At 45.0% G+C, this 19823-nt stretch overlaps 2 protein-coding genes across 2 annotated transcripts in view; both read left to right on the plus strand.

Annotated features, from left to right (window-relative positions):
• cica (capicua transcriptional repressor a) overlaps positions 1–13328 on the plus strand; it is a 46280-nt gene extending 32952 nt beyond the window's left edge. The window contains exons 12-21 of the mRNA XM_063186159.1: positions 1–93; positions 1614–1777; positions 3458–3645; positions 3994–4425; positions 4560–4729; positions 5336–5478; positions 6680–6831; positions 8710–8841; positions 9106–9228; positions 10182–13328. The exon at positions 1–93 is cut by the window's left edge and continues 47 nt beyond it. Coding sequence (XP_063042229.1) covers positions 1–93; positions 1614–1777; positions 3458–3645; positions 3994–4425; positions 4560–4729; positions 5336–5478; positions 6680–6831; positions 8710–8841; positions 9106–9228; positions 10182–10501 — 1917 coding nt within the window. The 3' untranslated portion in view covers positions 10502–13328. The remainder of the gene's footprint in view (positions 94–1613; positions 1778–3457; positions 3646–3993; positions 4426–4559; positions 4730–5335; positions 5479–6679; positions 6832–8709; positions 8842–9105; positions 9229–10181) is intronic.
• Positions 13329–17951: 4623 nt separating this feature from the next.
• LOC134436314 (glycogen synthase kinase-3 beta-like) overlaps positions 17952–19823 on the plus strand; it is a 32171-nt gene continuing 30299 nt past the window's right edge. The window contains exon 1 of the mRNA XM_063185467.1: positions 17952–18341. Coding sequence (XP_063041537.1) covers positions 18167–18341 — 175 coding nt within the window. The 5' untranslated portion in view covers positions 17952–18166. The remainder of the gene's footprint in view (positions 18342–19823) is intronic.

Below are 19823 nucleotides of genomic sequence, written 5' to 3' on the forward strand. Positions count from 1 at the left end.
GCGGCTGTGAGAACAGGCTCCACCCCCCCGCAACCCATCTCCCTGGTAGCCCCACCGCTTCCTGTTCAAAATGGCGGCCAACCAGGAAGCAAGGTATGTCGAGTTCACAGACCTGTATTAACCTAGACTGGCAATGCCCCTCGAAATTTTCGGATTTCTCAGAGCCTCAGAATCGTAGTCCGCCATCTTAGTGGAGACTCCCGTAATTACGTAATGACGTCATGCACCGATGGGTTTTTAAAAATATATTTTTTTTGCAACACTGGTTCACTAGTTAAGTTGGACCAGGCCATGTGTAACGTCTTTAGAACAATAGCTCTAGTATAAATTAATGTTCTAGAAAAGTCTCGCTCTCAAGTGGCTCGTTATTTTCACAGCTGCAATGTGCTGTGCCGTGTTGTTGCTAGGTTACCTTCAGCGTCCTTGGGGGGGGGGGTATTAATAATAGCACAGTTACCGGTAGCTTCACTGAAAACGTACGGCTTATTTAAGAAATATACATACCAATATACACAGTTGTCATTACATCTGAGTTAAGTACATAAAATAAGCTTTACACACCTAAGCATGGCCGATTCAGTGTCACAAATATCCACAAACCTGCATAAGCAGCAACGAAAACAGTCGGCTTCGGGGTTGCCAGATAACACTGATTATTTTCGTCCATTTTTACCCACAGACCGACTTCCTCAACGGCCCCGATTGGGCGGGGAACCGCCCTATCTGGCAAGACCGCTCAGCTTCAGGCTCTCTAATAAAACGTTTGGAGGTAGTGAGGGTTATTTCATTATTGGAGTGAGAATTTAGACGTTACGACCTGTCAAAATCTTACAAAAAATGATTGAAACCCACTTTGATAACGTTGTAATCACCGTTTGAAATCGTATGCATTCCTATGGCTCACAGCTGCGATAGTCTCCACTAGGCGGGGCTACGTCTGTGGGAGGAGCCCACAGGGCGCGAAAAAGGCAAAGATGGCTGCGCCCAGTCAATCCGAAAAGCTGCCACTGGCTAGAACCGCCCATTGCCAGTCTAGGTTAATACAGGTCTGTGGTCGAGTTGCTCTCTACTGACTAACAGGTTCAGAGTGTACTTACTACTTTCCCACTGTTTCCCACTGAGCAGTGGGCATGCTTGATTTCTAGAGTAAAATAAATAACTTTGGGTGCATAAAAAAACTACAATTTTAAAGAGGAGAAAAATCCCCACTCACGAGTCTCATTTATCTATCATTTACCACCAAGTCCCACAGTTTTTTTTCTTTTCAAAACAGAGCATTTTCGCACACCCCTGTAGCTGTACAGGCGTGTTTGGATACCACCACAGTGCGATTATTATTCAAATATGAGAAAAATCATTCGCATTGTCCGTTACGGATAGTGTGTGGGAAGTTTCCACTTTGGAATGGGCAGACAGTGTGCAGGGTTTTTGCTCCACTGTAGAATGGACAGTTTGCAGGCATTTTCTTACATTTGAAGGATTTCCACTTTTCCTAGATAAAACGGCTTGTCAAAACAGAAAGCGGCAATTTGGGTCGAATTATCCTGCCCCCAGGAGCATTGCTCTTGTATCATTAGCAGGATGCGTGACTCATAACTGCCTTCCTGTTGCAGCAGATCATTCAGATCGCCCCGATGCCTGTGGTCCAGACCAACGTTCATCCCTCGGCACCAGTGCATCATGGGAATTCCTTCCCGGTCTCCATGGGAACAGCGACTGTTATGGCTCCGGGCTCGGCTCCCCCACAGACTGTTCTGTTGACTCCTCCTCCCACAAGGTTGCTATGTTTGCGTCTGTGTGTGTGTGTGTGTGTGTGTGTCTGTGTCTGTATCTGTGTCTGGGTGTGTCTTTGTGTGTCCATATGTGTGTATGTGTGTTGCAGAGGTATTGCAGGGGGTCGCAGAGAGAAGGGACTGTTCGTATAAAAGCTTGAATATATGCTTTTATATAGCATAACCTTTCCACAAATTGGTTAGTTACAAATGTATTTAGATTTACATGAATTTGACATTAAAATTCAGCAATATTAAGGGACAAAAGAAAATAATCTTGGGTCCAAAAGTGGGTCCCGGCAGAAAAAAGGTTTGGGAACCACAGCAGCCTGGGCCTGTAGACAGCCTGGGCCGGTGGTGGACTATAGCTCCTGTCATCTCCACTCCTGTCATCAGTCACTCATGCGGCCGTTTTTTATCATCCAGGGAGTGGTGCCTCGGCTGCAGATACACACGCAGTTTACAGTCATAAAAGCCGTTGAGCCGTGTGTCATTGCCTCTCTCTGGGGGGATAGCCCCCGTCTCGTCTCTTCAAGGTAGATCTCCTTACCTGAAGACCCCCGAGCTAGTGAAATAGCTTCAGAGACTTGAGAGTGAACACATTGTCTAGTCGAATAATGTTATGGGGAGGCGGGGAGTAGTTGCCTTGAACACTAAAGTTTGTGAGTGTGAAATTGCATGTGTTTTGTCTGTGTTGTCTGCGGTGCGTCTGGGATGTGAATCTATGCTGCTGCTGCACTTGTCTTTATATTATATATTATATATTATTTATTATATGGTTGTGACGTCATCTGTCGAATGCTCCATTCATTTCAACGGGGCTCCCCAACATTCGGACGTCTGTTATTTTTCGATAACGGACGGGTTGGTCTATAACAGACCGCTGTCAATGGCAACAAGACTTTTCACTGCTAAAGCGACTTTTCAACAAGACTCTAATCAGCTGCTGTGATAGACAGCACCCGTTGTCCTGGCTACCGCTGTCAATGGCAACAAGACGTTCACTGCTAAAGCCACTGGCTTGTATACAAGTCAGTGGCTAAAGCGAATATTTCATATCACTCCGCAGGGGGTCCGGTCTTTTGTCACTCTAATCAGCTGCTGTGATAGACAACACCTGTTGTCCTGGCTACCTAGCTATTGCCTAGCGGTGTTCCACAACGGCACTGTTTTGTTTTGCGCAGCAACAATCTTAACATTAAATAGGTCTAAAGAAATGTCCCCGCCATGTGTGAATCATTTAAGTATATCCATATAATAAGCGGGTTAACTTTCGGCGAGTCGGTCGCTTTGTGGAATAGCAGCACTTCAGAGAGAACAAGACCCCTCCGCTCCGCGTCGGGGTCTAAAGATTCTCTCTGTCGTGCTGCTATTCCACGGTAGCGACCTTCTCGCCGAACGTTAACCCTTACATATTATATATTATATATTATATACAGTATATTATATATTTAATCTTGATGCACTATTTCCTGAATGGGTTACTGTAATAGCAATAGTAGTCTACATTCTGGGTCAGCTTCACTACATTGTGTTGCCTATTAAACAAGAAAACATTGACGTAAAAAATAACAACCTAAACAGAGTTATTTCTGGGACCTGGACAACCCCCTTGGGTGCCTTGAAACAGCACCTAATTGCGTCTGTGTCTGTCTTTTGTTTTATGTCTGTCTCCTCCACTCCAGAATCACTTATGTCCAGTCAACCCCGGGCGTGGCCACACCTATGCCACTGGTCTCCACGGCAACAGTCTGCACCCCTCAGCAGGCCCCGCCCCACTCAGGTCCAACATTCCTGCAGTCGCCCCTGGCAACCCTGGGCTTCACTGCCATCGCCCCTGCGGCCCAGGCCCTGGTCCAACCAATCACACCAGGTCAGTGAAAAGCACAGACAAAGCGTACGAAGATATTGGGATTAGTCTTAACATACCCTTGTTCTATGGCTGTAACGATACACTCAACTCACGATTCGGTTGGTATCACGATTTTTGACCTAGGGTTTGATACACCCCAAGATTTTGTTTAAAAAAACATTTAAAAATAATAATAATGATTTAAAGCTTGGAAGCACTATCACATCATATCATGTGGCTGTTTTCTGAACTGAAGAGTAGCAGAACTTTGAAAGGGCATATCAACTTTATTGTGCAGGTACAATATGCAGTATCTGTTTCTATCAGTCTGTAGTTCTAAGTGCTGCTTGCCTGTGTTTGTGCCCTCAGGCCAGACTCCCCTCTTGGCGCCAGCTCCTCCCCCCAGCTGCCCGTCACAGCCCGCCGCAGCCAATGGGGCGCCGCGCCAGCTCCTGACCGCCATCTACCCCGCCCCTAGCGTCACCCTGGCCACCGGGGTGGTTTCTGTGGCAACCGTGCCACCCAACATGACCCTGGCCTCCTCTTCCGCCTCCTCGTCCAATCCCGGCTCTCCGGCCTCCACCTTCCACATGGCCGCCGTGGCCACCGCCGCCACACCTGTGGAGCAGACGCATGTGCAGGTGCAGGCGGACGCTCAGCTGGGCTCGTCTCCTGTCGCCGTGGAGATGGAGAGGGCAGGTGTGCGGGAGAGAGACGTGGACGCGGAGGCGCAGGTGGAGACCGGTGGACACAGCGCGGCCACGGCAGCACAAGCAGCAAGCCCTGCGCGCCACCCCACTGGTAAACACAACAACACCATGTATTCCAAGAAGCTAGTTCAGTAGCCAGGTTAAGTTAACCTTGAGGTAGTGGAAAAAAAACGAATAGATAATCATATGGGCGAATAAACTAAGAAAAAATATCATCTTGATGATATTCCCACACAGGTCGCCATGGCAGCATGCAGGTCATGGCGCAAGAAGCGGCCAATCACAGCGAGCCTGAGAGAGACAGGAAGCGGGAAGAGGGTGGCGTGTCATGGAGAGACCAGTCAGGCGAAAGCCAGGGGTCCGACAGGGCCCCTAGAGAGGACCATGGCAAAGAGGTAAGCAGCTCTGAAACGGACTCTTTTCCTTTGTATTTATTTATTTATTCATTTATAATGAAAGGTAAACTCAGAGGAGCAAGAGGGGAGGGGCAGGAGATGCAACACAAAAGACACACAAACAAAACAAGACAAAAACAAAATCACGACTGTCAAGTTTTTGAGTTAAAAACTGGGGAAAATGAATGATGAAAAGTTGAATCAGGAAGCTATGAAAACGTTGAAGCTCTTCAGTGTCATTTTTTGTCAGTGGCAATTGTGTTTCTTCTTATACATCTTCCTATCATTGTGTGTCTTTCATTTAACATTACCCTCCCTCAGTTCATGGTTTCATACTTTCCCTCTGTCTCCCTATCCCTCTGTCTGTCTGTCCTCCTTTCATTTTCTCTGCCCTAAGTCCATCTGTTCCAGCATTGTCTTGGGATCATGAATAGAACAGATTAGTTTTGAACTGAACTTCACCTTGTGCCTCTCTCGTCACCTCTGTCTATCTCTCTCTCTCTCACTTTCTCTCTCTCTTTCTCTCTCTCTCTCTCTCTCTCTCTCTCTCTCTCTCTCTCTCTCTCTCTCTCTCTCTCTCTGTTATCTTGGTCAATGTCCATGAAGGTGAGGCGTAAGGAGCCCAGCTCCCCCCCACCTCCTCCCTCAGGACTGGAGCCTCCTCCTCCGCCTCCCCAGAACGACAACCCCATCAAGAAGGCCAAGTCCCGCCCCCCGCCACTCAAGAGGACCTTTGAGCCCGCTGACAAGTAAGTGACAGGGCTTTTGGCCAATGACTGTAGCCTCTTGTGCACACCTTTCCACCATGCTGTAATAGTCATTGGAAAGGTCATACTACCATAGTACTACAGTGTCTTTAGTTATGCATTACAACTTGTTTTTTTCCATTCTGGTAACAGCTAATTTAGAACAAGGGCAATGTCTTACTTTAAAGATTAAGGAAGAAAAATTCGCACTCACAAACTGCGTCTCATTATTTATTTATATTACCACCATGTCCAAAAAGCAAACGCGTTTCGGCTATCAAGCCTTCAAGTTTCGGCGTTTCGGCTATCAAGCCTTCATCAGTGCGTGGTACTCAGTGACGCACTGATGAAGGCTTGATAGCCGAAACGCGTTTGCTTTTTGGACATGGTGGTAATATAAATAAATAATGAGACGCAGTTTGTGAGTGCGGATTTTTCTTCCTTAAGTTGATACATTTTATCGTGCACCCAAAGACTTTCGTTTTTCCAAGAAGTTGAGCGCGTCCTTTGCCAAAACTTGAAGTTTACTTTAAAGATTAAACATGACAACCAATATATTTTCAGACATGTATTGCACACTGAGGAATTATAGCCAAGCAACTGATATCAGTGACAGGGAATTTGACCGATAAACATTCATGACAACCAATGCTGGTTCATGTGCATGGAGGATGGTCCATGAGATTGATCAGAAATGCTGAAATCTGTTTGTGTGATTGGCCGATAATTCAGAAATCTGATCGTGTGATTGGCCAATAATGGAGTCAGTCACCTCTTGCCTAGGCCTAATTATTGCACGCTAGTGCAGATGAGGTATTGAGGTGCGTTGACTTAGCATGTTAAGTCGTGCTCCTCAACGCCGCGTGACCAGGCTTGCACAGTTTTCCCACTGTCCTGTCGAATTTCTTTTGCCGCGGCAAATTTCTGTTGCTAAACACGAAAATGCTCTGCTGTGCCCTGACCAAAACTATCCCTAACCCTAACCTTTCAGTAAAGCATTGTTTCTGCGGCTTTACTTTTGCCAAGAACAAGCCAAGCCAAGCAAGGGAAAATGGCAAAATTGTGCCTAGACCAAAACCACCCCTAAACCTAACCTGCCACAGGGCGCTGCGGAGCACAAGTCGTGATGGACAAACATGATAGACGGTTCAAGACGGCATGTTATCTTAACGCTTTGGTATGGTACCATGTTACATTGTGACAGGGTGCTGTCGGGGTCGTCCTTCGAAGAGCGACTGGCCGAGCTGCCCGAGTTCCGGCCCGAGGAGGTGCTGCCCTCCCCCACCCTGCAGAGCCTGGCCACCTCCCCCCGAGCCATCCTGGGAAGCTACCGCAAGAAGAGGAGGAACTCCACCGGTGAGAGAGAGAGAGAGCGAGAGAGAGAGAAAGAGAGATGAGGAAGGAGGGACAAGCATAGAGGAGAATAGAGTAGAATAGAGTAGAGTAGAGTAGAGTAGAATACCTTCAATGGACTTAACTGCCCTACCAAGGTAAAGTCCTGTAACTACGCCAACATTGAAACTGAGAAAACTGCCTTCAAAGCCTTGGTATTAATGTTGGATATTGTAGTTACTGCCAATTTGATATTGCAACATCTCTAACACGGGACGCATTTGGACCTCAAGGTTTTATCACAAGATATAGGAGGTGTAATGAAAATCATTTTCAGTCTGAACTCAATTTTCAGTTACTGCATTATACTGTAGGGCAGTATAAAAATGTACAGTGATACAACTGTACAATGGCGTTGGGGCATGCCTCTCAGCAGTGTAACATGTACAGTATGCAATGTGTTTTACCACAGTGACTTAAAAAGGAATGACTAACGAGGAAGTGATGATAAGGGGGCTATGGAGGCTTGGAGAGATGGAAGAGGAAGGCAAAAACACATACAGTACAGTAGCAGAAGGCAGATGAGGGGAAAAGACAGCAGTTGTATACTGTGTGCCTGTGGGTAAACGTGGAAGCAGAGTATCAGGAATATCATTAATACATTATTTAAATGAAAGTGTGATAAAACAAAAATGATTGGTGCTGCACATTTTATTCAGAAGGAGGATGTTGAAAGTACCTCAGGCCTTCAAATGGAGTAATTAACTGCAAAGCTAGTGGCACACTGTATTGCGCTCGCGCTTGCACATCTTAGCGATTTAGTTGTTGGAGGTGGCAGTGAGGTACATTACTGTACATGGATGATCTTTTAAATAATTTCTGAAGGACCACACACACGCTAGAATAGTGATCATGGTTTGGTTTTGAATTAGTTTAAAAAAATCTTTTAAGTGGCCAAAAAATGATTTTTTTATTGTCTTCATTTGACACCCTCTGGTTGTGGAGGGACATTGTAGGGGATGGCTCTCAATTCACAAAATGATACTCACCGTTTTCTCATGATTGGCACTGAATATTAAAAAAGTGGTCAAAAACATTCATTCATTCAAAAGTATGTCATTACGTATTTGTTACCCTTGTGGAAGGTAGACTGAGAGAGAATGGGATGGTGTCATTCACACGACATCACTACACGAGATACCAGCCCGCCACTCCTCTCTTGCCTCCTCACTCCCACCCCTATTAAATGTGCTCTCATCAACTGTCCATTCCTGGGGGCCAAGCTTCTCTCAGCCAGACAGCGCTTTTGATTTTCCAGGGGGATTGCTTTTGGGGGTTTCCATAACATACTTGGCACGGCCGTGCTTGGCAACAACATCTGCCCCACATTCAAAGCCCCCCACCCCAAAACCGTAGCCCCCCACCCTCACCCTCACCCCCACCACCCACCTCATTCTCCCCTCTCAAGCTTCAAGAGGCTTTCTGCTGTTTATTTGTGATTTGAAAAGTCTCTGCCGTTGTTTCACAGAGTTTCGAGCCAATTCGTTTTCTTGTGTAGCGCTGTCGGCTAGTGATTGTTGTGCTCGGCATTCGTTTAGTTTTTCCGCAGCACCGCAGATTTATCTGCTTCACTCTGCCCTTGGCCATTTTATGTGCGTGAGTCACTGCACTGGTTTTAGCTTCTCGCGTGCAGAGGAAAGGCAGAGAAAGGAGGGCCCTCAGATAGCTTTTGGTTTGACTTTCCAACACCTCTATTGTTTTTGTCTTTCTGTTCATGCCATGCCATTCTTTTCTCTTTCCACCCTCTCCCTTTCCTCTTCCTCTCCCTCCTCTCCATTCTCTCCATTCTCTCTCTCTCTCTCTCTCTCTCTCTCTCTCTCTCTCTCTCTCTCTCTCTCTCAGATCTGGACTCTGCAGACGACCCCAGCTCGCCCCGGAGGAAGAGCCGTCGCCTGTCCAGCTGCAGCTCGGAGCCCAACACGCCCAAGAGCGCCGCCAAGTGTGAGGGAGACATCTTCACCTTTGACAGAGCAGGTACAGGACACACAAGCACACACACACACACACACACACACACACACACACACACACACACGCAGACGCACACACGCACACACACACACACACACACACACACACACACACACACACACACACACACACACACACACACACACACACACACACACACACACACACACCGAGACACACAAGCTTTTCGGTCTAAATACTCACAAAAATAAAAGGACATTTAAAACACTGTTCTTTTTCTTGTTTTTGTAAATGCTGTGTCTTCAGGAGATGGGGAAGATGTGTTGGGGGAGGGGGAGCGCGCTCCGTACTCCTCTCTGCGCCGCACCTTGGACCAGCGCAGAGCCCTGGTCATGACCCTCTTCCAGGAGTACGGCTTCTTCCCCTCAGGTAACCAATCAGAGCGCGTCCTTCCTTACCACGAGTGTGTTGCTAATGCTGTGCTTTGCTGTATATCTTTTTAGGACAGCTGTATAAACCTGCTCTCACACAATTCCGTGAAATGAACACTGCCCCTTTGGGCAAGACATTTTTTGCCAAAATTATGTTTTGGGGGTTATGGAAGTGCGCTCTACGTGTAGCTATAGGGTCAGTGTTCATTTTATGGAATTCCATGAGATGATGTTAACTGTATTGAAAGAAAAGAGACAGAATAACTACTCGGCAGTATACAGTAACTATTTTCATTTGTGTTGAACAGCATTTGTATTTGTTCCTATCATTGCATATTTTTTGTTTAGCAGACAGCTTACAGTATTGTAATATGGAATAAAATTTGAATACGAGAGTAATTGAACACAACTGTCTCTAAATTAGCCCTCCACTGCTTATACATGTACTCACTGTATAATGTGAAATGCCATTCTAATAGCAATAGCGTATTTAGGTGAAATATTTTCAGTTTAGCAATGGAGCAGTTCCACACAATTTATCTAAAACAACAAAACACCTCCACATCTCTTTTTTAAGATACGAGGTGGTGGTGTGGGTGGGGGTTATTGTATTTTGTCTGTTGTGTCTTTTTTTGTAACTGCATCAGACATACCGTAAATGGCACAGAACACATTTCCGAAAGACAGTAAATATTCTTTCTATCTATCTATCTATCTATCTATCTATCTATCTATCTATCTATCTATCTATCTATCTATCTATCTATCTATCTATATATCTATCTATCTATCTATCCATCTCCATCTATCTATCTATCTATCTATCTACCGGTATCTATCTATCTATCTATCTATCTATCTATCTATCTATCTATCTATCTATCTATCTATCTATCTATCTATACATATATACATCTATACATCTATCTATACATCTATCTATCTATACAGCCCAGGCCACGGCAGCTTTCCAGGCCAGCCACTCCGACATCTTCCCCACCAAGGTCTGCCTGCAGCTGAAGATCCGAGAGGTTCGTCAGAAGATCATGCAGACGGCCACCCCCGGCACGCCCTCCGCAGACTTCCAGGTCTCCTCCCCCCACCCCTCCTCCTCCTCCTCCTCCTCGGACCCCAACCCCGGCTCTGGCTCCGGGCCCGCAGGCACCTCCTCCAACGCCCCGCTGCGAGAGGAGAGCAGGGCGGACCTCGAGGAACAGGGGAGCGGTCACGAGGAGACCAACAGCGAATCGCATGAGGCGTCCACTAGATGAAGAGGAGGGACTCAACAACAGCAACAAGCGATGATGATGATGATGATGATGATGATGATGATGATGATGGATGAGAGACACACAAGACACATACAAAATGACAGGGAGGAAGATGGATGGATTGCGTACACGTTCCCACATATTTACAGTACATACAACAACACACTTTTTTTGTGGCTAATTTTTTCTTTGACTCTTTTTTTTTTCTTTTCTTTGTGGGACACACGGATACGTTATGTGGCACACTGTCTCTTTGAAACACATTCACCTCCACAGCAACCCAAAATCACACACACACACATGCATGCACTCTCGAACACACACATGATGAATGCATACATGTAGACATCAGCATGCATTGCACACACATGCACACACACACGCACACAGACGCAAAACGTTACCCATATATAACTCACAAACTGTTATGCAAGGACACAAACACACAACAACAACAAAAAAAGAAAAGAATGAAAGCTATATCTATATTTTGCCGTCGCACAACGGACAAACACACACACACACACACACACACACACACACACACACACACACACACACACACACACACACAAATAGGCACAAAATGTACTTTTTTGTAAAGAAAGCATGACCAGGCACACACTCACTTTGTACAGCAGGGAGGAGAAGGAGAAGAAAGGCAGGACATCCAAACCAAGCACCATGCTGACCGATGGCCACACGAGTCGACACAACACCACAAGAAGAAAACAAGCTCACAGACCTACGTCGCGTACAAATCCTCAAAACAAAAAACATACCGGTTCTTCGTCAGACCGACCAACGGACCGACTGACGTAGTGTCATGTACAGTCACTGCACGGCACGGGACTGAAAAAAACCCCACCATCAACTCACCTCTCCCAACATTCCCTCCCTCTACCCCCCCACGCCACAAACACACACCCCCACCCCCACCCCCAGCGTGCCCACCTAGCGTGCCCACCCACCCAGCGAAGCCTCCACCACACACATCCAGCATCGGTGGCTCGGTGTCCGGCTACCCAAACCTCAGTTTCAGTGCCCTACTATGCTGCGCCACTGGCAGCCCCGTGACTGACCTCTGCCCCCGTTTCACCCTTGACCTCTTGACCTCTTGACCTCCTTCTTCTTCGCCCTCTGCACATCTTTATTAACCAAGCCATTGGCTCTCCTCATCAGCTTGATTGTTATACTGAATGGATAAGAATGTCTCTTAACCCCCATGTTTTCCTGGTTTTCCCTCTCTTGGTCATTTTCTCCAGTTCCTTACTTTTTTTGAAGGGGGTTTTGTATCCATTTTGGGGGGAAACAAATGGACAGATGTAGAGCCATAGTGGTTGGCTTTCCTTTCACCCAGACCCCAATGGCGAGTGCACAGAATAGCAGTGGGGGAAGTCTGGGTGGGAAAGAAACACTTTTGGGGTTCCGGTGTGCTGTCGAGATGATCTGCCTGTCAAACTGAGCTCCAGGGGTTAAGGATAGGTTTGGGGAATGTAGCTTTTCGGTTTGAGATTTGGGTTGGGTTCGGTTAGGGATTGTGTCAGGGATTTGGGTTATGGTTAGGGGTTTGGATTAGGGCAAGGGTTAAAACTATGCCAACAACCTACTGGTAGCTCATTTCGACAATGCAGCCCATCTGGACAAAACGCTTTCCGGTTCAGGTCAGTTGGTCTGGAGAGAAGGTGAGGTAGCACCAGCGCTCCTCTCAGGTAGCAGCAGCAGGAGGAAGTCATGCAGCAGTAATGCATTTGTGTCTTCCTGTGGCGTTCAAAATGGCTGTTCTTTTTTTTTTGCTTCAGTGTTTTTCCCCTTTCTTCCTCACACCTCCTTCCCCAACTTGTTTTTTTTTTTAATTTGTGTTTTCATTTTTTATTTTAACTGAACCAAACAAAACGTTTGGTGACTCAAGACTTGCAACTGACAAAGCGGCTGGGCTAAAATGTCAGGGGAGGAGAAGACAAGGCTGTGGTGACTGCCAAAAAAAACCTACATACCTACATACATGTAAACACACAGACACAGACATACAAACACATATACTAGGGAGAGATAGAGTGACTCTCACGAGACGACAGGAGAAATGGATGTATATCTTCAAAAAGAGGGAAGAAAGGTGAAAAAAATATATGAATTCACAGAGCTTGTACCCCAGCACCCCCCACCCAACCCCCAGCCCTCTCTAACTCTGTCTCTAGTGTGTGCGTTGTTGTCAGCACTCGTATCGTCATGGTGAACCCGGTTAACCTGTGACAGAAACAGTCTGCATCTTTGTTCCTGGATGGCTGTGGTAGGCCATTCTCTTTAGCACGGACTAACCTGAGCATACGCACAGTAACATTTGCAGCGTTACATCTCACTCAGAGAGTTTAATTTAGCACTGAGAGTGCTGGTTGTATTTTGTGAGTGTCGATTTAACACTGCAGCCGTTACTGTGCAGATACACCACCCCGTCGTTGTCCAAGCAGGCTTGTGCTCTTTTGCTCCTCACTCCGTAAGAAGTAACCTCCTTTTTCGAGCCTTTTCGTGCTCATTCCCATGCCCTGCCTCACTTACAAATATATATATATATATATTATATATACCCTGTAGTGTGTACGTTATGGATGGGGGGGTGCTAGTTTCTTTTGAAATATATATAAATAAAATGTTTCAGTCAGGTGTTTGCACAATAAGTGGCCCCGAGGCCACGTTTAAAATCAGGAAAGTATTGTTTTTTTGATAGATATTTAAAAAAATTAACCACATATAAGTTCCATTTCCCCGTGACAAAATAAACCCCTGCCAAACCCCAATCGCCTGTCCTAACCCCTACCTACCTGATCCCAACCCCTGCTTGTTTTATGGCGCTCAAGCTCCTAATTACTGCTCTTTTCTTTTGTTTTAAAAATGCCCTTCCTGTTTTGTTTTTTTCCTCCCCTACCCCAACTCTGCCCCCCAAAAGCCTGGACTTAAGGGTCAGGGCGAAGTTTTGTAGCTCAGGATGGATTTAAAAATTAGGATAACCCCAGGGAATTCTGACTCTAGAACAGTGCTGTGGGGCGTTTTCTCAGGATTTAACCCCTCCACACCTCCAACCCTGATCCCTACACCCCCTTTCCCCCCCTCCTCTCTCCAACCCCCCTAATAGACATGCACAGTATATGTACTGTATGTCTGTGCCCCCCCTCCCCCTTTCTGCCACTTTATCTCAATGGTGCAATAGGACAGTAGAAGTGGATATGGTTTGATACGATTGACAGGATTGTGCCATAGATATTCACTGTACAGTCTGAAGAGCTGTCATGAAAAAAAGAAGAAAATGTATAAAAAAAAGACAGATAAAAACAAATGATGTATGATAACATCTTATAATTTGAGTTCTGAGAAAGTAAAGTAATCCAACAGAACAAAACTAAAAAAAAAAAAATCCAAACTATTAATATAGCACTTTCTTTTTTCGTCTTGTTCAAACTGAGGGATCATACCTGTCCCTCGGTATTCACTTGAATGTGTGAAAATATATATATATTTCTATATGTGTATAATATAGAGGTGCGTGTGTGTGTGTGTAAACGTTTCTACAAGGAATCAAGCAAACTTGATATTCCCTCTCTTACAAAAAAAGCTGTCACTTCTAACTTGCCTAAATCAGTGGCACAACTCTTTAGGACTGTTACTGTATGTTTGTGTAATACTGACGAGAAAGAGAGCGAGAGAGAAAGAGATAGAGCGTGAGAGAAAATTGTATGAGAGAGACTAAGAGAGAAAGAGAGTCATACAGACCCTATGATTAGACCGATATTTCAAGAATCTTGGCACTTACTATGTCTGCAAACATGCGCTTGCACACACACACATGCATACTGACACCTATGCGTGTACACCTTACGATTGTGTATCCAATAAAATGGTCCTTACTTCGGAGAAGGAATTTTAGAATGAGAAAGAGTGTTAGCCCATAAACAGGCATGTTGACCATGTGCAATATTTCTAAACAAAATGAATATTGAAAAAAATATTAAAGACCTAACCCAACCAATCAGTTGTTTTTCTTTGTTCACGGCAGTACAGAAATGTCCTGTGTGTGTGTGTGTGTGTGTGTGTGTGTGTGTGTGTGTGTGTGTGTGTGTGTGTGTGTGTGTGTGTGTGTGTGTCCATACATTGTGTATCAGTATAGAAGCATTTCCTTTGTGTGTGTGTGTGTGTGTGTCTTAGGGCTGTTAGGAAAAATCAGTTAAAATCAAGATTATATGTAGGCTATTACATTCATTATGTCTAACTGTATAAATCAATGCTTGAGATTTTCTTTTACATGTAGGCTACATGTCTTAAGTAAAAGAAAATCTCAAGCGTTCATTCAAAGATTATATTTTTTGACAAATAATTGTTCTAAACAATTCACAATATTTCCTCCCCTCAGCAGTGTGAGGGCGATAGAGAAACACACAGTGGTGTTCTGCATGAGTGTTGGGTAGCAAGTCTCAAGTGGAGGGGAATGTTTTGCGCTTAGTGTAACCTACCTTTTGGCAGTAGACAAATGACAAAAATATTGTTTCAATTTGATATTCTTTGACAGCAATATTGATCACAATATAAATTCGATATATTGCACAGCCCTACTGTCTGTGTCTTGCTTATTATGGTGCAAATAAGCAGAAATTCTATTGTCTCCGTCAGCCACTTGCCACGACATTGCCTACGGGTATAAATAACATTGAGCTCTCGGAAAGTAATGAGCGACGGCACATCATTTTCCACAGCCTTGGCTACCAAAGACATTATACACATTGAGAAGCGCTGGCGTGCTGTTCACTCTACAGTCTACATTCATTCAGTGGACATTCGAGTGTGGGTGGCTGTTGGAGTAGAGGGAAAACGAGACCGAAACTCCTCTCCTGGAAACATAGTAGGCTTTAACTATACAAACAGCATGACATAGCACCTGGGGCCTCAGCAGTCACATGGGCAGCCTGCTACACCCATCTACTGTGTGTGTGTGTGTGTGTGTGTGTGTGTGTGTGTGTGTGTGTGTGTGTGTGTGTGTGTGTGTGTGTGTGTGTGTGTGTGTGTGTGTGTGTGTGTGTGTGTGTGTGTGAAAGAGACACTAGCGAGAGAGAGAGAGAGATTGTGTGTGTGTGTGTGTAAGAGACACACTGAAGAGTAGACATAGTGGAAAGAACAAGATCCAGTTACATCATGCAGAAGCTGTCACGGTCATTAGCTGCCCAGCTGACAGAGTAAGCGTTTAACAGAAAAGGTCTGAAAAACAGATTGTATCTTTATATAGACATCTGACTCTGACTCATAAATGAAATGATCCAAAGGCTTTCCAACTTTACTTACCACTAATAATAATAATAATAATAATAATAATAATAATAATAAATATAGCTGCAAGCAGCAATGCGGGGCCAAGCAGTAAACTTGCCAGAGCCGCCACGGCAACAGAAGGAACTGCAGCGCCCCCTTTGGTCCAAATCTCGCCAATGTTGGTGTGCATTCCTTGGACGAGAGTGTGATCACGTAAACCAAGTTTAGTTTGAATCCGTTGAAGAGATGCCGAGATATGAGCTCACTTCCTGTTACCTGTTGGTGGCGCTAGAGAGCTTGGGGTCTGGATTTTTTTGTGGGAGGTCATGGGATGGACTAGAATGTGTGCAAAAAATCCTAACAGAAATTGACTAACGGTTGCTGAGATATGACCTCACTTCCTGTTTTGCCACCTTTATGACAATTTTGATTGGCTGTCACCGGCAAACGACAAGAGGTGTTCAAAATTCTTTCCTCTCCCCCCTCCCTCTCCCTCCCTCCCTCCCTTCTTCCCTCCCTCTCCCTCTCCCTCTCCCTCTCCCTCTCCCTCTCCCTCTGTCTGTCTGTGTGTGTGTGAGGAGGGGGTGGGGGGTGGGGTGCAGGGGCTGGGGCAGTGGGGCTTGACCCCCTGCCGAGAATGGTGTCAGTGAACGTGCGCAGGGGGAGCAGAGGAGACAGAGAGATGAGAAAAAATCCCTCCATTCTTTCCACAATTTTGAATGGCTGCTGTGAGCTGATAGTTTTTTCAATCGTTACGAAAATCCATACCTGGGTGCAACATGGTGTGAGGATGACCTGTGTACCAATATTTTGAAAATTGGGAGTACGGTTCAAAAGATACAGGCAAAAATGTAGCTAAAATTTTGACCTGCTGGTGGCGCTACAGAGTTTGAGCTGGGGATCTGATTTTTTTTGTGGTAGGTCATGGGATGGACTACTATGTGTGTACAAAATCCCTGCCCAATTCGACAAACGGTTGCTGAGATATGACCTCACTTCCTGTTTTGCCACGTTTACGACAATTTTGATTGACTCTCACGGCTAAACGATAAAAGATATCCAATATTCCTGAAGACCCCATGTGTAGCTCAGTCCAGAGATACTATATACCGAATTTCGGGTGAATTGGTCAAAAATTGCGGGAAAATTAACATTTTTATTGAATTTTACAAAATTCAAAATGGCGGGAAAACTATCCTGGCGGAAAATGACGTCATATAGTGCGTTGGATTCGTCTTGACTCAAGGATTCCAGGGATACCAAGTTTATGAAAATTGGCCCAGCGGTTCAAAAGTTACAAGCAGAAACGTACGTGCAACTTTGACCTGCTGGTGGCGCTAGAGCGTTGGGGCTGGGGTCCTATAAATTGCTGTGGGTAATGCTGAGACTGCCCCGAATGTCTGTGCCAATTTACAGCATTTTCCTGCCTACGGTTCTATGGGCTGCCATAGACTTGCAGAGGGATAGGAATGGTGACTAGAGAATAATAATAATAATAATAATAATGAAGAAAACCTACTAACTCTATAGGGGCCTTCGCCAGCTTCGCTGCTTGGCCCCTAATAAAAATCAGAGATGCAATTGGCAGAGGACTGCAAGTAGCCTAGGCTACTTATAGACCTAATGTGTAATGGTAGGCTATCTGATTCTCGTTGCTAAATCTAAACAAACCTGATGACAAATAAAGCACATAATTGGTGAGATGCAAAAGCTGGTAATCGTCCAAACCATAGACAACTGCCCAAGAACACGTCAAGATGTTGACCTGTAGTCTGGCTATGTTTCCAAATGATGGATACTTTTACAATGGGTCAGCAGTTTCCACTGCACCACTCCCATTTGGATGTTTGCTTTTGTTTTATCAAATTGAAAAATAAATGTTAGGCTACATGCAAAGTAATCTCCATGCGTCCACTTTAGCCTGCTAAAACCAGACCTTAATTTACCCAACATCCTGGACAACTTCCAAGGCAATGCAGAGCCCATAGTAGTCCTATCCCCCCTGTGTAAGCACTGAATTTCTAGATGCTTTTTGAAATAGCAAAGTAGCGCCATCTGTGGTCCGACTCAAAATTCCATGGGACAGTAGCTGTTTTGGTTGTCTCATCGAAACGCTCCTGTTTCGACATAGCGTTCGACATAGCGTTGCGAAGAACTTCATTTCCCAGGAGGCATTGCAAACTGTCATAGAACCGTAGCTGCTAGTCTCGCCAGACGTTCGAAGTCAGACCAGGGGGAGACGCAGGGAGACAGAAACCATTTCGTCTATTTTATTTCCAGAAGTATTCAACTCATTAGAGGTGTAGTCGAAACTCGAACAGAGATCGGATAGGAAAACCCTAAATCCCCCGCCCCGCCACCCTTGCAATAGATATGAGCGGCAGCGGGAGGCCCAGGACAAGCTCTTTTGCTGAGCCTCAAGGCGCTCCCGGAGCCGCTTCATCATCCGCTGGATCAGCCGCTGTCGTGGGGAGCAACACAGGAAAGTCCGGGGTCTCGCAGGCCTCGGGGACATCTTCGTCTGGTTGCGGAAATTTAAAGCTGGCCAGTGAGTATTTCTCCCATTGTTCTCTCTTGAACTACACATGACTTTATAAAATGCCATCTCAAAGACTGCAAAATTAGTCAGTGTGTGTTTGCGTTGTTTTAGGCGGACGGTAGCTTTCTAGCCATAATACAGATGATGGACATGATCATTTCTCATAAGAGGTAGCCAGCTGGGTTGCTATGGTTGGCTAGGTGAACGTGAATAAGTTAATCAAACGTCCATCTCGCATATTAATATAATAATGGCAATGAATACAGTAAGGGTAAAATTATCTGGTTAGCGTTTACCCATTTCATCAACGAGTATATTTTGGTGGCTAAATACCAAGCTATGTTGCTAGCTAGCAAAATAACTCCCAACTTACTAGCTAACCTTAGCTGGCTAACACATCGTCGTATTTTACACACTTGCATCATTAACCCAATAACATTAGTTCTAGTTCTAGCTACTTCAAACAGCTTGGTATTTAGCAAGATACGACATTGTACATATTTGCAGTGCATAGAAAATCCACAAGTTCGTGGTCGATATCCAGTTGCTAGGCAAAAATAGTAAGCTAGTTAACGCAGTATCGTTGCATCTGAAGCAACACACCTAACTAACGACCAACCAACTAAACAAGTCATATAATATTAGTTAATATCACTGAAGCTAGGTATGTGTCGCATACTCGGAGAGGAGGATTTGACACTTGGTTAATCATTGCAGCAGATCAACTTCTTAATCAGCTGTAATGCAGAAGGGAGTGCACTGGTATTATGATCTTTAACAGACGCAAAGGTAACTAGGTAAGCTTACTTAGGGAGCATCCACTTTACTAACTTGGTATATCGCTGACTTGGCCTTAAGTTAATTATCGACACAATAAAAACAATGCTGTCCTGTGGTTTAGCATAAGTCTTATTACATTAGTATTTATGTGTGGTGTGTCAAAGAAGTAGAACCAAGGTTAGTTTAGAAGCAGTCTTGTACTGCACTGCAGGCCCATGGTATCCTGGTAATCTGTCGTAAATAAATGGGGGTATCTGTCCCTAGGTCCCCAGGCAAATAATTGACGCATTTCCATGAACCATTATTTATTTTTTTGGAACATGCAAAATCAAGCAGCGACTAGATAGGTCTCGAATATGTTGGATCTGTCTGGAAGTGTGCTCTCAAACAGACTAGGTCAATTATTTTCCAAAGGTCTTCGCCCCTCGATGATGGTACAGTAGGATAGTACCTGTAGTTGAATGTTTCACTTTGCCTTGACGGCACGATTTACCAAGGTAAGACCTTCCTAAATAGCCTGTTTGTATACATTTTTGTGATTTTTTTAAAAAGGGAAAAGGTCAAGAGAACCCCAAGAATCCCACTCTTCCACTCCCTATCCCACTCCATGGCTGAAGTGCCCTTGAGCAAGGCACCCAACTTAAAGCCATACGCTGTACTAAACAAAAAAAACCCAAGTTGCTTTGGATAAAGTGTAATATAATGTAAAAT

This window comes from Engraulis encrasicolus, chromosome 20 (genome assembly GCF_034702125.1).
Source record: "Engraulis encrasicolus isolate BLACKSEA-1 chromosome 20, IST_EnEncr_1.0, whole genome shotgun sequence".
Taxonomy (NCBI): Eukaryota; Metazoa; Chordata; class Actinopteri; order Clupeiformes; family Engraulidae; genus Engraulis; species Engraulis encrasicolus.